This window comes from Ylistrum balloti, unplaced genomic scaffold (genome assembly GCF_031769215.1).
Source record: "Ylistrum balloti isolate Yb309-2 unplaced genomic scaffold, AGI_CSIRO_Ybal_v1 Utg370558, whole genome shotgun sequence".
Lineage (NCBI taxonomy): Eukaryota > Metazoa > Mollusca > Bivalvia > Pectinida > Pectinidae > Ylistrum > Ylistrum balloti.
The window spans coordinates 413,982-437,404 of NW_026782351.1; the positions used below are offsets into that span (position 1 = coordinate 413,982).

The following is a 23,423-nucleotide window of genomic DNA, read 5'->3' on the forward strand; positions in this document are numbered from 1 at the left end:
AGTGCTAGGCCAATCGGTGGAGATTACATGGGATATGTGCTTGATTCCACACTCTTCTGTCTAATTCATCCCACAAAGGTTTGATTGGGGACAAATCAGGGCTACGTGGAGGCCAATCAATAGGAACAATGTTCTCGGTTCCACAAAAATCTCTACAAACTCGTGCAATGTGTAGCCTAGTGTTATCATGCTGAAAGGTCAAATGGTGCCTTATAATGAAACACAAACACGAAACCTCAGGATCTCATCTCAACGGCGAACAGCCAATAAATTTCCACTAATGATCACTAAATATACCTTTAAACCATGGGAAAGATCCTCCATAAACCAAAACCAATCCCTCCCCTCCTCCCCCCTAACAATCTGTTGTGTATCTCTAAGACACTCTCCGTGATGCTGGTAAACATGTTGACGCCCATCTGATCAAAATAACAGGAAAGTTCCAACATAAGAAAGAGACTTGTCACATGTAACATCAACCACTGCCTACAAAGTGCTCAATGTTGACTTGTCAGTGGCACACAACGTCACGGTGATGTGGGCATAAACATGCCGCTCACAGGCTATTTTTTTTGGTTTTTGGGTGGATTCAACAGTTTTACTACCATTGATCTTTTGCACCATTTCAGCTGCCGTTAATCTCCTGCCATGCAACATTACACATGGACAAACAGGATCACAGTCTGTCAAATTGCGGCATTAGATGAGGGACTGTTGTTGGATGCTACCTCCCACGAGCATTACGAGTGCCTGTCCAACAAGTTGGGATGACCATGGAATATTTATAAAAACAATTACTCATGGCCAATGTACTGGTCTTGGTGATAGTCAGAAATCAACGATAGTTTAAACAGAAAAGAATACATACATTTGTACAGTCATGATATTTTGGTAAATTAGGCACACCGGATGTGGTTAAGTTTTTGTCACAAATAGATTTTTAACATTTATAGAGGGATTAGGTAAGGTGCTCTAATATTCCTCTTACTTATCAAATGACAAAGTGCGTGTCTGTAATATGTGAAATAATCACTTGTACTCCCAGTATTCTACCACTAAGACCGGTCAGTAATACAGACATGATGAAATTGGTCACACCAAATTGCCAATCTGTAGGAAAAAGGTTCTCATTATATAGAGCCAAGGATCATAATTACAGATTAGGAAAGGCTTATGTTACCAAGGTCATCACTGAGTGTTGACCACTATCTCTGCCTCTGAGTAGATTTCTTAACCATCATGCGATTGAGTGACTATCTATACCACCACATCTACCATTGAGTGGCTATCTATACCACCACATCTACCATTGAGTGACTATCTATACCACCACATCTACCATTGAGTGACTATCTATACCACCACATCTACCATTGAGTGACTATCTATACCACCACATCTACCATTGAGTGGCTATCTATACCACCACATCTGCCATTGAGTGGCTATCTATCTATACCACCACATCTACTATTGAGTGGCTATATATACTACCACATCTACCATTGAGTGGCTATATATACCACCACATCTACCATTGAGTGGCTATCTATACCACTGCATCTACCATTGAGTGGCTATCTATACCACCACATCTACCATTGAGTGGCTATCTATACCACCACATCTACTATTAAGTGGCTGTCAATACCACCACTCTGCTATTGAGTGGATATCAATACCACCACATCTACCACTGAGTGGCTATCTATACTATCACATCTGTTATTGAGTGGCTATTTATACTACCATATCAGCCAATAAATAAGCATCTATAGCACCATGTCAGCCAATGAAAGGCTATCTATAGCACCATGTCAGCCGATGAAAGGCTATCTATAGCACCATGTCAGCCGATGAAAGGCTATCTATAGCACCATGTCAGCCGATGAAAGGCTATCTATAGCACCATGTCAGCCGATGAAAGGCTATCTATAGCACCATGTCAGCCGATGAAAGGCTATCTATAGCACCATGTCAGCCGATGAAAGGCTATCTATAGCACCATGTCAGCCGATGAAAGGCTATCTATAGCACCATGTCAGCCGATGAAAGGCTATCTATAGCACCATGTCAGCCGATGAAAGGCTATCTATAGCACCATGTCAGCCAATGAAAGGCTATCTATAGCACCATGTCAGCCAATGAAAGGCTATCTATAGCACCATGTCAGCCAATGAAAGGCTATCTATAGCACCATGTCAGCCAATGAAAGGCTATCTATAGCACCATGCCATCCAATGAAAGGCTATCTATAGCACCATCCAATGAAAGGCTATCTATAGCACCATGTCAGCCAATGAAAGGCTATCTATAGCACCATGCCATCCAATGAAAGGCTATCTATAGCACCATGCCATCCAATGAAAGGCTATCTATAGCACCATCCAATGAAAGGCTATCTATAGCACCATCCAATGAAACCATGCCATCCAATGAAAGGCCATGCCATCAGCCAATGAAAGGCTATCTATAGCACCATGTCAGCCGATGAAAGGCTATCTATAGCACCATGTCAGCCAATGAAAGGCTATCTATAGCACCATGTCAGCCGATGAAAGGCTATCTATAGCACCATGTCAGCCAATGAAAGGCTATCTATAGCACCATGTCAGCCGATGAAAGGCTATCTATAGCACCATGTCAGCCAATGAAAGGCTATCTATAGCACCATGTCAGCCGATGAAAGGCTATCTATAGCACCATGTCAGCCAATGAAAGGCTATCTATAGCACCATGTCAGCCGATGAAAGGCTATCTATAGCACCATGTCAGCCAATGAAAGGCTATCTATAGCACCATGTCAGCCAATGAAAGGCTATCTATAGCACCATGTCAGCCAATGAAACGCTATCTATAGCACCATATCAGCCAATAAATAAGCATCTATAGCACCATGCCATCCAATGAAAGGCTATCTATAGCATCATGTCAGCCAATGAATGACTACCTTGCAAAGCTATTACAAAAGCACCTGATAATACCACTGAGAGCTATATCAATATGGTTACAACTATCATTATAGAAAATTCACTATCTATCATGACTACCACAAAGTTGCCATTTATGAACTACAGTTACCAAAAATTCAATGTAGCATTATTTACCACACCGCTACCACCGAGTGGCTTTTTATGTAACAATATCTACCACTGATTGATTTTCTTCATAACTATAGCTATCAATGAGTGACTATCTATGTAACTATAGCTATCAATGAGTGGCTATCTATGTAACTATAGCTACCACTGAGTTGCTATCTATGTAACGATAGCTACCACTGAGTTGCTATCTATGTAACTATAGCTACCACTGAGTGGCTATCTATGTAACTATAGCTACCACTGAGTGGCTATCTATGTAACTATAGCTACCACTGAGTTGCTATCTATGTAACTATAGCTACCACTGTGGTTTTCTATATCACTATAGCTACCACTGTGGTTTTCTATATCACTATGGCTACCACTGTGGTTTTCTATACCACTATAGCTACCACTGTGGTTTTCTATACCACTATAGCTACCACTGTGGTTTTCTATATCACTATAGCTACCAGTGTGGTTTTCTATACCGCTATAGCTACCACTGTGGTTTTCTATATCACTATAGCTACCACTGAATGGCTATCTATATCACTATAGCTACCACTGTGGTTTTCTATATAACTCTAGCTACCACTGAATGGCTATCTATATCACTATAGCTACCACTGAATGGCTATCTATATCACTATAGCTACCACTGTGGTTTTCTATATCACTAGAGCTACCACTGAATGGCTATCTATATCACTATAGCTACCACTGAATGGCTGTCTATATCACTATAGCTACCACTGAATGGCTATCTATATCACTAGAGCTACCACTGAATGGCTGTCTATATCACTCACTAGCTACCACTGAATGGCTATCTATATCACTAGAGCTACCACTGAATGGCTGTCTATATCACTATAGCTACCACTGTGGTTTTCTATATCACTATAGCTACCACTGTGGTTTTCTATATCACTATAGCTACCAGTGTGGTTTTCTATACCACTATAGCTACCACTGTGGTTTTCTATATCACTATAGCTACCACTGTGGTTTTCTATACCACTATAGCTACCACTGTGGTTTTCTATATCACTATAGCTACCACTGTGGTTTTCTATATAACTCTAGCTACCACTGAATGGCTATCTATATCACTATAGCTACCACTGTGGTTTTCTATATACCACACTATAGCTACCACTGAATGGCTATCTATATCACTATAGCTACCACTGAATGGCTATCTATATCACTAGAGCTACCACTGAATGGCTATCTATATCACTAGAGCTACCACTGAATGGCTGTCTATATCACTATAGCTACCACTGTGGTTTTCTATATCACTAGTGCTACCACTGAATGGCTATCTATATCACTAGTGCTACCACTGAATGGCTATCTATATCACTATCGCTACCACTGTGGTTTTCTATATATATAACTCACTATAGCTACCACTGAATGGTTTATCTATATACCACTCACTAGCTACCACTGAATGGCTATATCTATATACCACTGTGGTTTTCTATATCCCTATAGCTACCAGTGTGGTTTTCTATACCACTAGCTACCATGGCTACCACTGTGGTTTTCTATACCACTATAGCTACCACTGTGGTTTTCTATATCACTATAGCTACCACTGTGGTTTTCTATATAACTCTAGCTACCAATGTGGTTTTCTATACCACTATAGCTACCACTGTGGTTTTCTATATCACTATAGCTACCACTGTGGTTTTCTATATAACTCTAGCTACCACTGAATGGCTGTCTATATCACTATAGCTACCACTGAATGGCTATCTATATCACTATAGCTACCACTGAATGGCTATCTATATCACTAGAGCTACCACTGAATGGCTGTCTATATCACTATAGCTACCACTGAATGGCTATCTATATCACTATAGCTACCACTGAATGGCTATCTATATCACTATAGCTACCACTGAATGGCTATCTATATAACTCTAGCTACCACTGTGGTTTTCTATATCACTATAGCTACCACTGTGGTTTTCTATATCACTATAGCTACCACTGTGGTTTTCTATATCACTATAGCTACCACTGTGGTTTTCTATATAACTCTAGCTACCACTGAATGGCTATCTATATCACTATAGCTACCACTGAATGGCTATCTATATCACTAGAGCTACCACTGAATGGCTGTCTATATCACTATAGCTACCACTGTGGTTTTCTATATCACTATAGCTACCACTAAATGGCTATCTATATAACTCTAGCCACCACTAAATGGCTATCTATATCACTATAGCTACCACTGTAGCTATCTATACTGCCGGGGATAATAAGGATAAAAGATATGAAAAGAAAATTAAAGCAGCATTTCAAATTAAAGTAATGACACAAGCTATATGTGGAGACAGTTGAATTGTCTGGGGAAATATGTGGAACAAGCCATGATGATTATACCTGGTATCCTCATGCCTAATCACACAGATATTATACCTGAAATTACTCGCCTTATTAAATATATCAACCGGATGAAGTCTTACTTGATGGATCAGACAACAATCCTGAAGCAGGATTGTAGGAGGCAACTTTCCATTACATTAAAGGATATCTGTATTAATGATGGACTTTGTATAATATGGTATTATAATTAATAGCAGTGAAATAAAATGTAGAAGGTTCCCTAAGGGACAATAAACTAGATCCACCACTTGTCACAAATTAATTTTACAGCTATAATATTATTGATTTTCTATGCATTTATCACAAGTAGATGTTCAGATACCAACAGCTGTAAGGCACATGCTAACTAGTATCTCCCTTCTCAAACATGAAAAAGTTCATATTCTGCATGATTGTTCAATAATTACTTCTTGTTTTTTATTGAAATGCTATTGTACAACAAGGGTGCTAGGAGGGGCCTAGGTGCCTACTGTTGGTTGATTTTTATTTGCTCTTTTTCTCTTCTTTTCTTCCTTTTTTTTTTTTTTTTTTTTGCATTTAATTATAATAAATTTAAATTTGAAAAATCCTCTAAGAAATAGTGATGATAATCCTTATATAACAGATGGTGGCCTATCAGCAATTATGTTTTTCTGATCAATCTCAAAATCAAACAGGCACAAGTATGTAACAAGGGAAACCTACACATGAAATTTGAGAAAATCCATCAAGTATTTCAAAAAGAAATAGCAATAACAAACATTAATAGACAAAATCAGAGGACATTGTTATTTTTCTGATCAGCCCAAAACTCATTCAGGCACATCTAGGGACCAAGGGATTCTACACATAAATGTAAGAAAAATAAATCTAGAACCTCTAAAGAAATAGTGATAACACGAGTTGTTTATAAACTGTTGGACAGATGGACAGACAAAAGACAAAAGGCGATTTGAACCATCAGATGAAGTTGGGTTCTTGAAAAAAAGAGGCCCATGAGCCTGAATCAAAGTACTTTGCAGATACATATATAAGCCATCACATGCTAAATAACCAAACTCTTTCACAGAAGATGACTTTCAATGGCCAAATTCATTTTCCATCAAATCAGTGAAACTTGTGCAATATGTACAATTCACAGAAATGATTTAAAGTTCTGAATCAAGAGACTGCCACTGGCAATGGTATTGGATACTGGACCCAGAATAAAACTTCACAACAGACTATAAATGGTTTATTTTGCTAACATAAAATCCTCCACCTAAAGTTTGCAATTTTCAATGAAAAATGAAAGGTCCAAAGTGGGGAGTGCACACATTAAGTAGATATTGGATTTACATTTTTTTCTTATGTTAAGATCAAAATTTTTGCAAGGCGGCCATAATTGACTCCGCATTATCTGGTATGCAGAAATTCATGAGCAACAAAAATAAAGAAAATTCTGACTGTACATATCAATGCAAACTAACCTAGTTGACACCATCCAAAATCAGGACAAAGTGTTCAAAAACATGAATGCAACCAGCAACCCGGGAAATTACTAATATGTAAAATAGTAGCCATTGTGGAATATCGATAAATATGTCAACTATATACGACTATCTTTTGAAACAAATTCTGTATTTTCCAGGCTATAAATCACACCCAAGTATAGGCCACAGGACTGGAATTTAGTGATTTTTTCAATAAGATCTACATAGAAGACGCACCAGGATGTAAGCCGTACCCTTTCTTACGATGTGGTAACCTTTATGTTGACCAAAGTTTGTGGATATAACAGACAACGGAAGGCAATTTATCAAGATCATCAGTGAAACATTAAATTTAAGTTTGCAAATGAATTATACACTGATAATCCTTTATTTCATTGACTTGTTTCAAAAACATAAAATAGCAATCAAACTCATTTGGCTTGGGAGCCTTCAAAGACTGTCTACGCACAGAAATAGGGCCTGAGGTTACATACGGTTTACTTAATAATATCTCCATCAGTGTCTGTACTCTATAATATCAGGGAAGGCCCTTGCATGCTGACAAAATTCTTATAGTCTCATATTATGTCTTATAAGTTACACTAAGTCATTCTTATCCTTAGACATCACAATGGTGAATCCATGTGCGCTAATTACCTGCTGGTGCTTTGGTGGAATTTAGAATTGACATATCAGTATGTGGAGTCTGCATTGGGTCTTATGACTATGGATTTATTAGTTATTAAAATCGGCCTCATTAATTTTTACAAAGTATATCTGTGAGTCTTACGATCATATAATTACTCATTATTATTGTAATACACAGTTGGGGCCTGATCACTTAGTGTCAGCTCGCTCCCGCAACTCAATCAATTTTATAAATATCAACGTGAACCTTGGTACAAAGATGTATTATAATCAACTTTAACAATACATCTTTTGATGTCGGCTAATATTTTTTAAAATGTTGTGATACACTGTATAATGCTGCTTGCAATCATGGAAAATTTACCTCTCCATTACTCAACCAATTTTATAAGCATCAACATGAAACATTGAAAATGGTGTATTGTGATCATACCTATGATGTCGCTAACTGAAGAGTCTTTACAATTCTTACTATGGATAGACTGCTTAGAATAGATGTCAATGATCTCCTTATTCTGTGTGTTCTGCCATATTGTCCCGAGTTGGAGAATCCTTTGCAAACCTGAGCATTAATGCTAGTTCATGACAGATGCAAATCTCATTGTGATAGTATGCATGCATGACACTGTTTTAAAAATGGTGGTCAGTGTTAAACTGTCGGAATATTTCCATCATCCAGAAGGATAGGATTGGTAGTAACAGCTAGTTAGGATTGGTGGTAACAGCTAGTTAGGATAGGTGGTAACAGCTAGTTAGGATTGGTAGTAACAGCTAGTTAGGATTGGTGGTTACAGCTAGTTAGGATTGGTGGTAACAGCTAGTTAGGATTGGTAGTAACAGCTAGTTAGGATTGGTGGTAACAGCTAGCTAGGATTGGTAGTAACAGCTAGTTAGGATTGGTGGTAACAGCTAGTTAGGATTGGTGGTAACAGCTAGTTAGGATTGGTAGTAACAGCTAGCTAGGATTGGTGGTAACAGCTAGCTAGGATTGGTAGTAACAGCTAGTTAGGATTGGTGGTAACAGCTAGTTAGGGTTGGTGGTAACAGCTAGTTAGGATTGGTAGTAACAGCTAGCTAGGATTGGTGGTAACAGCTAGTTACAAAGTCTGTGATAACGGGCTGAAATTGTAACTGTCTTATGTTTAGCCTGACAATTGTCATCTATCTCTAATCAAAGTACTGAAAGTACTGGTATGCTAAGACCATTAAAAAAACAAATTCTTTGTTATTAGCTTGCTATATACTGAAACCAACTATATGCAAGCAGTAAATCATTACAACCCATAAAATGACCAGCAGATATCAGAAATAACAAGCATAGTAGTATTACTTATGTAATACATGTCCCAAGTAGGCTCCAAGATGCAATGATAGGGAAGTTGTCCATTTCTTTGGATACATTGTAGGAAATGTTGATCTTGGACACCATATTATCACTTTAAAGACTGCGTATCTTATTGGTTTAAGACCATTAGTTAGACCATCATGCAAATAACATGCTACATACAAATATTGGGCAGCTTCATTTTCCAGATTTTCTGTAAATGACTGCATAAGAGTGCCAATTTTCTAAAACAAACATGATATGTCACCATATCTTAAAATAAAAGATGCCTGTTCTTTCGGAACACCTGGTCTTATTCTCCTTGTACTTTTTCAGGGAATCTTCGAGTAGATATTGCCTTTGTTTCAATTTTACACTTGTTTTACTGGTTCTACAATTCTGTTGACATGTTTATATATTCTTTGTTCTCTAAAACTTGTCGCAAGATATTTTATTCCTCTTGTATTATAATTTTTACATACTAACAGTGACCTTGAACCTTGAAATTTGCAAGATGTGGATATCTTTTAGGTTGTGAAATTTGATAGAAAAATGAGGGTAATGCAAAGAACACCCCTATGCATCTATCCGTTTTTTGACTGTGACCTTGATCTTCGACATCTGACCCTGAAGTTCTAAAGAAACCGACTTCCCATAAGGGATACATGTTCCAAATTTGATTAAGGTATACTGTCTTAGTCTCAATGCGTTTACAAGGTAATCATATAGTACTTATGCAAGTACTGTGACCTCTACATTCAATCCTCAAAATCATTACTATATCCTCTGCACATTGCCCAGGGATAACTGAAACTGTAATCCAAATGATAACTAATACCCCCCAACACCCACAGCCTTAGCTATCTCCCCATGGTGACCTTTTGCACAGAAACATCCTCTGAAACACAGCGGCATGTGCATGTTCCCCTACATTCCTGCAAAGTTTTGTTGAAATTGGTCCACAGGTTTAGAAGTTGACCGACGAGCAAAACCCGTCTATATTGACCAGTTGCCATGGCAATGAATATTTCGAGGGAAAATGGTGCATGCACATCTACACATTGTCCCGAATATTACTGAAAAGTTTCATTGGAGTTGTCCAGACAAGATGTGTCTACAGACAGACAAACAGATGGATGGACGGATAGACAACCTGATTCCAGTTTACCCACCCTTTTGGTGGTATAAGAACGCACAAGAGTGCTTACAAATTCCATGTGGACAGACATTATGGAAAAATAATAATAATAATAAAAAAAACATGATACAGATGCTTATATCTTGTTTTATTAAGTTTTTAGATACAGTATTCTTTCCATGCTTTGATCAGCAATGTAATCTTGTCATGTCAATATCCTAGTACAAGATTGCATACACAAAATTGCTGTAGGTAGACTTTTAAGATACATAAAAAAATACATGCCTAAGTTTAAATGAAGGTTTTAAACAGAAGTCGTATTATGTTCAGTATACAGTGATTTTTCTAGACAATTGTAAACTATAAACTCGGTATACAGCGATCTTTTCTACACATTTGTAAACAACAAACTCAGTATGCGGTGATCTTTTCTACAAAAAGTTTTTTTTACATATCGTATACACTAAACTCAGAAAAAAAACAAATAAGTAAACCTTTCTATGTACACTACAAACTCAGTATACAGTGATCCTTTCTACACAAACTTGGTATAACTAGTGAATCTTTCTACTCAAGTAAATTGAAGATTGTATACAAATTTACTACAAATGCAGTATACAATGATCTTTTCCACATTTTTTTAGTTTCCGCCATTTGTTGATTCTTCTTTTGTGATGGTAAATATATTTCCACCTTTAGAGAGTACTGTGACATTAAAAGGCAACATGGTTGTCAGCATCTCCTCAAGTGATTAATCATCTTCAACATCTAATTGGAGGCCGGAAAGAAGGACGATTTTTCTCCACCATAAGGTCCTCAAATCCATTGTTGGTCACCATGGCCAATTCCAACTTAGAAGAGTCAATAGAGATACCTTCTACCATTCCAGATTTCATTTCTTCAGGGACATTCACTTGCTGAAAGAGAGTAAGGGAAATAAATAACTATATTTCATTATTGCTATGATTATGTGCAAAAAATACACACTTCTGTATAAGCTTATAGTCTTCCCAATAGGAGTCTATATTAAATATACTGTAATTAATTACTTTGACGTTCAGGACTGTCAAATTATTAAGCGATGGACAGCTAGCAAAATGATAATATCTTGACCATGGTCATACAGAGATTGAATCATAAAATTAAATTTGTGTGATAAATCTGTGCAGTATGATAATTTATTTTGACATTTGTATTTCAAAAAAAATCATTTTGACTTGAAAAGTAATGTATAATTTAATTAATTACATTGGACTGTCATGTAATGGTTATTTAATTATTTTGAAAATACCTGTAGTGGCAATGCCATTTTCATAATGTAATTGTAATTTAATTAATTACATCATCATGTAATTGAACCCATGCCTGTTACAAACAGTAGCTGTCCTAACTGATCCTAAAATAAACTTTGGCTACATCTATCACAAAATTAACTTTGGCTATGTCTATTACAAATGCCACATTTAGCTACAGTAGAGGTATTTCAAAAATGTACGTCATTATAGCTGAAAGGACATAATTAATGGCTACTTAACCAGAACTGCAGTTCTGAACAAACCACTACAAAGCCTGGTTATCTGTACGGACAATGTCCTCTCAATTAATCAATTTCATTGATTATCAACATCTTATTGTTGTACTTCCGGTCACTTGAGTTTCTTAAAGTTTCAATTTGACTTTTAATAAGGCCCAATGTGATAATACTGCAATGTCTTAATAAGTTCTTGAGGGGTATTGGTTAGACTATTTATCTCATTTCATTCTATTCACCATGGAAACAAAACTCTAAAATGCTTATAAACAGTCGACAATTAATGACAAATATTGAGCCTAGGGCTGTGTAAAATTGATTAATCAGGTGTTGAACTGAAAGTTGACGCAGTTGACATAATACTGAAATTTCTGAGATGAACAAATACAGTACATATATTAAAAGTTCAGGCATAATAAGAATTGTACCAATGGGACCTAACACTTTGCTAGGTTTATCCTAATCTTCATTAAAACACTTTCCGGGATTCAGATGTTAATTGACATCTTCATTATTCCCAATCTTCATATTGTAATCGTTCACATGCATCACTCTTCAACAGAATCAACGAGACATCATGTCAGAAAGACAAAAACTAAATTTAAGCTAAAACTATATATATAAACTTCAATTGGCATAGCTGTAGAGTTCCGGTACGATTTCATACCCTGGACTTGGGGTACTTATAAATTATCTCCGATCAGAAATTTGAAAGAGCTAGATCTACAATAGCATGGACAGTGACCGATATTTTAAAGTAAAATCGATATATTACACAGATAGATTCCTAGATTTATTCACGGTAGCGTAAGTAGTACAGTACAATATTACGGATAAGTTTTTTTTCTGTTTAATTTCCGATCTGTTGGGTCACTCACGATCATTCAAAATTAAATTTATTTCAAAACACTGAAATACTTTACGGAAGCAACAAATGCTTACATAACATTTTTCAAATGCATACTGCTTCAAAGGAAAAGTCTTGAAAATATTTTGAAAAAAGTGCCATGGCGGCAGTGCCCAGCTTGCGCGTCGCCGTCGAGCATAAATTCAATACATGCGATAGCTCATTTCAAGTGAGTATTTTGCAAAAAATGCAATTGCTAGTTCAGTTTAAGTATTGACTTTAAATTCAGCTTATATATATATAGTGATACTTACTTGCATCAAATACCCGCCATCTTCTTTCTGCCGCCGTCTTCTTTCAGGGTCCAGCAGCAATTCCGTCAAAATTTTATGCTACTCTAAATCATTCTTATTTTAGTTTCATTCTTATTTTCAACTACATATTTCAGTATTTTCAAAAGTTTTCAACAGTATTAAACGGGATGAAAATTTTCGAAAAAGAAAAAAAAAGAAAGATATATGACACCCACAATGCATCGCGCGGGAAAGAAAGTTAAGCCGCCATATTGGCATCGCCTCACAAAATTTATCACCATAAAACGTGAGTCTTCATCACTGTATTTACAAATTTCGATGTCTGATTATCATTAATACACAACACAAAACGTTTTCTTGATGTACAAGTAATGAAGAAAATGTCGATAAGGTTGTTTCATTTAATGACTAGGATCAGCAACTTGTAGGGGCGATAATCCAATGATTACGGTAATGTCCGGCAGATGGAGTAGGAGTAAACTTTCGATTTATGAACCAATGAAAACGAAGTACTGATACTCAGGGCCAGGGGCGACAGCAACATGCTGAAGAGCATTGAAAATGCTCTTAGCATAAAAAAAGGAGGAAAATGTAACCGATAAGAAAGTCAATTTAAGATTGATGATGATATGAACACAGTGAAGTAAATAACAAAAAAACCAAAAATGAGATGGGTTTATGAAACACTCTGCCCCCAGTTACAACAAAATTCTGCAGTGGGACATTAAAACTGTACTGTGTAAGACATGTGCTAATAGCATGTCTATGTTGTGGTAATGATCTTTTTTTAACTATCAAATAGAGATCAATGGTCATAGTAAAAAATTCCACCAGAAAGGTCTTGTCACAAGGAACACACATGCCAAATATAATAGCCATAACTCTTGTGGTCCAATGTTAAAAGTTTTCAAATGTAGGTCAAAAGTCAATGTCAAGGTCATAGGGTGAAAAAATGTTGGTACCACTGGAAAGGTTTTGTCATAAGGCACTCACTTGCGAAATATGAAAGCCCTACTTCTTACGGTGCAATAGGTATGGGCAAGGTTAAAGTTGACTACAGACAAACAGACAGACAGACAAACAGACAGCACAAAAACAATATGCCCCTGATCTTTCGATTTTGGGGCTTCAAAATCATGAATCTCTTTTTGGTTACCATGGCAACGATGGAGAACTAATTTTTGGAAATGGTACCAAATTGAATGAATCTACCATCCCATATATCAATTCGGACAATATCTCATTTTAGACCAATCAGGAGCCTCCATTATGTTTCCATAAATACCTATTCTGGAAATATCTGGCTTTGGTTGTTCAAAGGCAGGTTAACCAGTTGTTAGTGAAAATTTTCTTCATCCTTTTTCTGCTGCTGATTAATTGAGACAGGTCAGGTCGATACATTCTGTGTGTTGATCATGCGTTTAAGTCTCTTTTTGTTCACAGACTATAGTTTAAATTAACCACTCTTGAGCTCTAACTAATGTTCTTGAAATCGGTTTGATGTATCAAATTATTGGCTTTGATAAGTTACACCTTACGACAAAATTTGAATAAAATTGTTCTGAGGACTTATGAGCTTTGTGCCATTACAAGATACATACACATGTGACATATGTTACCAGATTATGAAGACAACCAAAATTTCTAAAAAACCTACATGCACATCTACATATAGCTTTATATATTTTTGCTTAGTTTTATGGGTACTGATTCCCAAGTTTAGGAGTCTGGACAAGATCCCTCTTATTATAGGTTTATCTGGTAACCATGGCAATCAAATTACATCAGATGTTTTGGAAAATAATTCCATTGTTATAACCATCCTTAAAAACCCTTATATATCAAGTTTCAACACAATTGGACAATATATCAATTTAAACCAATCAGAAGACTCCATAATGTTTACAAAAGTAATGGTTGTGGTAACATGTGAAATGGAGGGGTCAGTTTCAGCTTCGTCACCTTCAGAGTTATCCCTGGCATGCAGAATTTATGTACACTAATCAGTTATACCTAACGTAAACAAAAGAAATGATTTAAGAAATTTACATACCAAGTATGAGAACAGACTGTCCCTCAAAGTCATCGGGATTTATAGACACTGATTCATATCCATCAGCATACTCCATGCCAGGGACTTCACTAGGAACATTAGGAACTGCTATACCAGTGGCAACTATGACTTTTCTGAATAAACAAAGAAAATATGAAAATTTTTAAAAATAATATCAAGCATTATACAATCAATGTGTATTAAATATTTAATCCACAAATGTTGTTTATCTGTTTTTGTTTGTGTACATCTTATAATTATAATACTCACACACTGAGTAATAAACTATCTGTACATTTCTGTATACAAATTACAAATCAAAAGCTATAATCTTCTCTTACAGACACATGTCTGGTGAAGGCCGATCCATCATGATAAAATTACACAATATTTAAAATGAGAATCATAATCATGCCATTTATCAAAGACGTACGAGCAAGTGTACGCGCTGCCTGCGTCATCCTCCATCATGTAGACATGGCCATCAGCAGAGGAATCATTGGCAACTCTCCGTATGTTTTGCATATTTGAATTAAACTGGACATTCAGTCCTAATTTGCTGTGAAAGTCTTGTAAATATTTTACCAAAGCATCTGCATGTGGAAACATTTCCTTAGAATAATGTTTAAAAAGAAGTGACTCATCATGGCTTATTAGAGAATTCCAGTCATGTCGCAAGTTGAATTCCTTGTTAGTTTTTCCTGTATGTCTCTTGTTTATGCTTATTAATTTTCTGTGTCTAGGGTACACTGTGTAGAAGCTGCCTGAAATTAGAAAACAAATATACCTGTATATATCATACCATAAGCCTATATCTAGCAAGATATATATGTGGCTGCTCAGTAAAACTACAGAGCGTATTATTTCATTATCCATATACTAAAGTCCAAAATTAATAATTGCTACAAACAGTAAACAACATTATATTCAGAAAAGTACAATCATGATTGCTACAAACAGTAAACAACATTATATTAAGAAAAGTACAATCATGATTGCTACAAACAGTAAACAACATTATATTCAGAAAAGCATAATCCTGATTGGTTCTTGGTCAATGCAGCATCATGAATATTGTGGGTGTTTTTTTTTTATTGCTTTAATGGGAATTCTTTATCCATGATGTTGAAAAGCTTAAAATTAGCATAGGTAAATATGCTATCAACATTATTTCACAACAATTACTAAACAAGAGGCCCATGGGCCTTAATGGTCATCTGACATAAAATACAAGATTTCAAATTTTGAACTTGAGATGATGTCGAAAATGTGCTTTCAAGATGGTGGCCATGACGGCCATGTTGGATTTCAGACCAACCCGAAATTAACAAACTATGGTCAGGATCATGTCAGGATCATTTCAGGTAAGTCAGATGACCTAAAAATCACATACATGCTAACGGATATTAATTGCTCTAGTTGTCCCAGTTGCGAGTAATGTAGAAGGGCACTCGCAAATTTCAAAGTACTTTGAAATCATGCAGTAACACATGAGCATTCTATATTAAGTAACAGGAATTGAAAAATACAATAGTCAACCAGATCAGGAATTAACAATGAACCTCAAAACTTGAGAAAGTCTCTGTCAATGAATTAAACTGAGCCTTGCGTACAGCTTATATTATCAATATTGGCAGTGTTTAGTATGTGTGACTTGGGAATGGTAAGATTGCTAGCTCTAACCAACTTCAATACCAAAATCACCCAGAAGAACACTAGGCAGCTTCCTTTTCACGCGCGTGGATGATTATAAGCCACACATGGGCTCTTTTAGACAATTCCAAATTCTACAGAAATACAACGTAGGTGTCATATCCATTTATGTTTCAGTTTTAGATCTGCATGCCTATTCCCTTTGGATCTGGGTTGTCAGACAGTCTGGATGCGAACACATCTATTTATATTATAGTAAAACAATGAAGGATAATTCTTGTTGTTAATATTATAAGAATAAAGTGTGTAGGGGTTCACAAGGAAATACCACCACTCCCTGATCTTTAGTCAATATAAGGTCTACCTAAATCAAACTGTTGTATATCCTCCTGAGTTTATTTTATATTGTGTTCAGACTGACACACGTAAATATTGATTAACATCTGTCTTGACGCTTACTTTATAAAAAGACAGAGTCTGGATCTTCAAACCAGGGTTTTTCCTTTTTATCCTCTGTATCCCCAAATAAGCTTAGCCCTCTGTTAAATAAGGATTCCTCACAAGCAAACCATGCTCCATGTTAAATTGGTCAAAAACTATGATATATTCATACAGAAGGAAAATGAAAATTTTCTGTTTCAGAACTTAAGGATTTGCACTGTGTAGAAACTCCCCTTTTACAACACTGAAACTGCTAGTATTATATCAAAGGATATTCTATACCAAGCCTGTAGTGTAAACATCCCTTTGTCTGCATGATAGACCAGTACAAGATACTTAAGATTAACGTTAACCACTTTTTCCTCTTTTGGGCCCCATTATCCCTCCTCCCTTGAAGAGAAGTTGCCAACCCCCTGTTTATGCATTATACATAGAGTGTATTTCACACATGGTTGTGAGGCCAAATTTGATCAAAATTGAGTGAGCCATTATGGATTTGATTTGTTTTTTTACTGAGAAAATTTAACAGATACTGTAAAACGATATATGCTCACCAGTTTTTCAGATCTAGACCTTGTGAACTTGAACCAATTCAAACACTTGACTGATATAAGAAGTTGCGTCACAGTTTAAGCTTGAATGGCCTTTCTGATCATCTGACCCAAACATTTTGTTACAGGAATTTTCACCATCACCACTTAAGAGCTTATGATGGAACTTCATCAGAATGACTCTAAACAACTAAAAAGACTAGAATATCATAAAAACATGACAAACTAGAAGTCTCTATCCTGATGAGGGTACTGATATCTGATATCTGACAATTATTGTAAACACCGGACAACAAGCCTCTATCGTGATGAGGGCACTTATGTTAACATAACAAGAATATTGTAAACACAGGACAAGAAATAGCTGTCTTTATCATGATGAGGGCACTGATATCAACAGAACAAGAATACTGTAGACACAGGACAATAAGCCTCTATTGTTATTACAGCTGCATATTTCTTTTTATCTTTATTTCTTCTCAATGTTAAAAATTTTTGCAGTTCTACAAAAAACCTTCAAGTCAACAGGAAGTATTTTTCTCTGAAGTAATGAAAGACACCATGGATCCTCTATTTAATGCAAAATTCAACAGGATGTATTTTTCTCTGAAGTAATGAAAGACACCATGGATCTTCTATCTAAAGTAGTTTTATTCCATTCTCAAAAACAGCAACAAAGAGATCAAAATATCCACCATTACAGTGTAAACAAAGAGAAGAAAACAACATTTCTATTCTAATTGTTAACTTTCTTGACCTCCTGTAATAAATCAGATTTATTTCACATCAACAGTGCCATATAACTGACATACAGGTATGCCAAATTATCAGACTTTATATATACCATATCACAATAACAACGCAAACGAATGGCTAGAGGGTATCATATGTTAAACCAGATGACAGGCTATCAAAAACCTTGTTGGTGAGACAGCACATGGGTCCTAGTAAATAAATTCCAGAATGCGTCAGTTTATACAAGAGGCCCAGTGGGACTGTATTATTGTAAATTTGTCTTTATCACATTCATTAATATATCACTCACTTTACAAATTATCTATTCATTTTTCTCATTTATATTGGATTTTTTTTCATTGCCTTATTTACAGACGTATCTTTTCTTTAGTAATTAGCATACTAAACCTGATAGCCTTTCACCCATACATACATCATCCTCAGTGACTCCTGCTTCTCCTACAGAAGTAATGATTTTTTTTTCACATTTTACCTACCTTAATAGTTTCAACCTATTTTCTAAAAATTGTAATGACATGAGTATCAGTGAAACTGATAAATGCTCCTAAAGATGACTTTATTTGGACAAAAAATTTTAACAAAGGGCTATAACTCTGTAATTAAGGGATTGCAGACCATGAATTTGGTATACTGCACATTATCTAAGTATGACCAAAGTATACAGTAAATTTCATTATCCTAGTTTTAATGCAAGCAACGTTATGTTCAGGATACAAAAATCTTAACGAAGGACAAAAACCCTGAAACGGAGGGGTAATTGGCCCTGACTATGCTAACTGAACCTTGCTTTTGTAAGAATGTTTACATTGTTTTATTATCCTAGTTAGCAGGTGAAAGTTATGTTTCAGACAAAAAATTTTCAAAAAAGAGCAATATCAATGTAATTATGGGGTTGAAGGCTCTAACCTTGGTACAAAGCACATTGTCTTCATATGATCAATATATGTGTCATGTTTCATTATCCTTGCTTAAATGAAAGCAAAGTTCTGATCTGGAAACAAATTTTTTAACAAAGGGCAATAACTCTGTAACTAAGGGGTCAAGAGCACTAAATTTGGAGCATTCATTATTGTCTTAGTATGATCAATATATTCACCAAGTTTCATTATCCTGGTTTAAATGCACACAATTCAAAGTTGTGCTCCACACACAAAATTTTAACGAAAGGCAATAAGTTTGTAATAAAGGAGTTACAAACACTGAATTTGATTCATGGCACTTCCTCTTAGTATGTCAGCAAAGTTATGCTCTGGACACGGATGGAAGATAGACAGATGGATGGACAAAGCAGCAACTATATTCTCCCTCAAAAATTTTCGACATGCATATATATCACAAAGAGACAGTGGTATTTTCAGAAACATTCATTGGAGGTCATTATGAATACCATGTTCAGCTTAAAAATCAAATCAAGCAATTAATTCATACTGGAAAATCTTGATTTTCATGAAAATCAAACCATCCCCTTCAGAGTAATGAAGATATATCACCTCCCTGCAGTTATATGGAATTTCCAACACAGCTCATAACCATCCCTCTGGTGAAAAAACCACTATAACAGCGGATTTGCTTTTTCAACTTATTGCACTGAAATACATGTTATGTTAAGTTTATCTATTTAAAGTGTTATGTACTATGATCTTTGTCTTTCAGGCTTGAAATAAGGAAGCTGACTAAATGAAGTTTGATCTGTTTATTTGAGATCAAGTCATCTTGTAGATAGTCTTTTTTCCATTTATGGTAAAAATGACATTGATTTTTGTCCTTAAGAACTCCATAAGTTATCCGCACCAATTCACTTACATGAGGTTTGAATTTCATCTGTCAAGTGAACTCCAGTAACAAGAGATTCTGCAGCACACATTGTAGCTGGACTCGCTAATGTTTGTCAATCACAAATGAAAAACAAGTTGTTTTTTTATATCAAAAATCTTTTTGGCAAGCTCTGGAAAGTCCAAAACATGTCAAAAACCTTTTTTTTTCTTTTTCACAAAAACCCTTCTGTCTTATCCAGATTAATTAAACCCTGCAGAAACCCTGATACCAAATAACAGTACCACAGTCTAGCTGTACATTTTAATATGATGTAATGATGTCTCTCAAAACAAAACCAATGCCAACGCCAGGGGCCAACATAATTAGCTCTCCTCTTCTTTGAAGAGACAAACTAAAAAATCAATTCATAGTTATTTAAGACTTCTAGATATATAATAGAACATTTGTATCTCAATTGCAGTTAAGTACTTTCCTTAGGGAAACATTGTTTCGAGTCTGTTTCGCATAACTGTTTGTTTGCCCAGTTGATGCTTTTTGACAAACCACAGTAATTTTGAGGCATGGTCTCTTTATAGCTGCTAGTTGATACCTTACTGAATATCAGTGGAAGTTACAAAGTAGTTAAAGACTCTACCCACTGGGTTATTGCAGTCTCTATTGGACACAGAAGCTAATTAGAAGTTTATCTTAAAGTGAACTTAATTGACTTCTGACTTTCATTCATTTAAAAACTGTCTGAGGTATATGTTTGTATTGGCCTTGTTATGTCGTGACAGAAAACTATGTATACCTGTAATTAGGGCGTTTTTAACCTTAATTAACCCACAAAACAATAATGTAATCAAACCAAAACTTTTGGTAAAGAAGTTCCATGAGACAATTTAAGTTAGTTTTGAAATTACTTTCTTTCATTGTTTCCAAGTATATCTGACTTATTTTTGGTCTAACTACTTTGCTAAATCCATAGAGCCTGCAAATGTCAAGGGGTTTAAATGAAACAGTGCCTGTAGCGGCCTAGAAATAAAACAGGGCCTGTAGATGCTTAGAGCTGATAAATGACACAGGGCCTGTAGATGCTTAGAAATGAAAAAGAGCCTATAGATGCCTAGAAATGAAACAGGGCCTGTAGATGCTTAGAGCTGATAAATGAAACAAGGATTGTAGATGCTTAGAGCTGATAAATGAAACAAGACCTGTAGATGCTTAGAGCTGATAAATGAAACAGGGCCTGTAGATGCTTAGAAATGAAACAGGGCCTGTAGATGCTTAGAAATGAAACAGGGCCTGCAGATGCTTAGAAATGAAACAGGGCCTGTAGATGCTTAGAGCTGATTAATGAAACAGGGCCTGTAGATGCCTAGAAATGAAACAGGGCCTGTAGATGCTTAGAAATGAAACAGGGCATGTAGATGCTTAGAAATGAAACAGGGCCTGTAGATGCTTAGAAATGAAACAGGGCCTGTAGATGCTTAGAGCTGATTAATGAAACAAGGCCTGTAGATGCTTAGAGCTGATATATGAAACAAGGCCTGTAGATAATTAGAAATGAAACAAGGCCTGTAGATGCTTAGAAATGAAACAGGGCCTGTAGATGCTTAGAGCTGATAAATGAAACAAGGCCTGTAGATGCTTAGAGCTGATTAATGAAACAAGGCCTGTAGATGCTTAGAGCTGATAAATCCCATATATTGTAAAGCTATAAATATTTAATCCAGTGGTAAGGTCCAAGTCATCAAATTTAAAACTTGACCATTATCAGTGGTAAACCTGTGTTCTTGTTTGAATTACTTTTGTGTCAATTTCTGATCAATAATATTCATTTGTCATGCTAAGACACAATCATTATTGAAATCTAAAATCAATGCATCTGTTGACAAAATCAGCATTCCATTACTGTATTAATTAATTATTCTACAGACCTGATTATACTATCAATTACACATCAGGCTTGACTGATTGATTTCTCTATCTAACTATATTTATACTGAATTGTATCCTGGTCTGCTGGTGTAGAAACAAGATCACAATAATACAATAGTGATTACCCGACTAAAGCTGACAGGTATCAGTAGCACTGACTAGGTGGGTCTTAAGGTTACACTATCATTTACATCGGAAATGAAGTATAACCACTATTTAATGTGGGACATAAGTTTAATCATTGTTAAGTGGGGCATAAGGTTACATCCTTGTTAGGTGGGACATAAGGTTATACCATCCTTTGGGGGGACATAAGGTTAAACCATCCTTTAGTAGAACATAAGGTTATACCATCATTTGGAGGGACGTAAAGTCAAACTATTCTTCAGTGGGACATTAGGCTTACACCATGGTTAGGTGGGCCTTAAGAATACACCATGGTTAGGTGGGACTTAAGGTTACACCATGGTTAGGTGGGACTTAAGGTTACACCATGGTTAGGTGGGACTTAAGGTTACACCATGGTTAGGTGGGACTTAAGGTTACACCAGCATTGAACTTAAGGTTATACCACTACCAAAATTAAAACTTTGTGCTGAATAGCTACAGTGCATGATTGAAAATATTAACCAAAAGTGTTCATTTTAACAAACAATAAGTAAGCAATGTAAAATAACAGATTAATGTGGGCAATAGGCAGAATCCATGAGTGACGTCTATATCATCAAAATGGAGACTTAACAAGATTATTCTTTCATGCTGCATTTTTATATACATAAGGAAGAGAAAGTAACTCAGATGTCTTGAATATTTGTAAAAAAATGAATTTTTAGTTTTAGAATTTCAAACTGTAGAATTTTATCAAACAGGATGTAACTTTACAATCTAAATCAATAGTATAAAGCTACTGGGTGCAGGATCTGGACAGACAGAATGTCAATTTACAAATTATTGTTGCACTTTCATCATAAAATCTGTGAAGAAAAACAAAAATATACCTGTTGTATTTGCTCTTTCAAAAACAACATAGTCTCTACTGCTCTGATCGAGGAAATATGCCATCTGAAGGCCACCTGGTCCTGCTCCGATAATGCAGTAATCATGATAGGTCGACGTTTTCACCAAAGTTACCAAGGTCAACAAAACTCCGAGGAGAATGATGTATTGATGAAGCAGGTATGAAAGCATCTTTTCTTTGTGTTACTGTGTAAGGAAACAAGAAAACATGTAAGAATTTTATTGTTAAATCAGACACACAAAAAAAAGCCACAAGGTGCATCACACGTATGGCCCAAATAAAAAATATTTATTTATATAGACACACACATATTTTCTGTTCAAGTTCAAAGCATTTCTGAAGCATTCACAAAGCATTTGTAGCAAGCAACCATAACATTACCATCCCACTTCCATAGTGTTACTGTGCCATTTTAGTAGCATATCCCACAGTGTTTACATAATATCTTACTAGCATGTCTATAGCACTGGCATCTATGGGCTCCCATTCAAAATATTCTGG

The 23,423-nt window shown here is 35.8% G+C and overlaps 1 protein-coding gene across 1 annotated transcript in view; it reads right to left on the reverse strand.

Moving 5' to 3' along the window:
• The window catches only part of LOC132556315 (FAD-dependent oxidoreductase domain-containing protein 2-like), a 40,716-nt gene extending 17,624 nt beyond the window's left edge, over positions 1-23,092 (reverse strand). The window contains exons 1-3 of the mRNA XM_060220698.1: positions 22,903-23,092; positions 15,241-15,571; positions 14,808-14,941 (exon numbers count right to left, since the gene is read on the reverse strand). Coding sequence (XP_060076681.1) covers positions 14,808-14,941; positions 15,241-15,571; positions 22,903-23,092 — 655 coding nt within the window. The remainder of the gene's footprint in view (positions 1-14,807; positions 14,942-15,240; positions 15,572-22,902) is intronic.
• Positions 23,093-23,423: the final 331 nt, after the last annotated feature.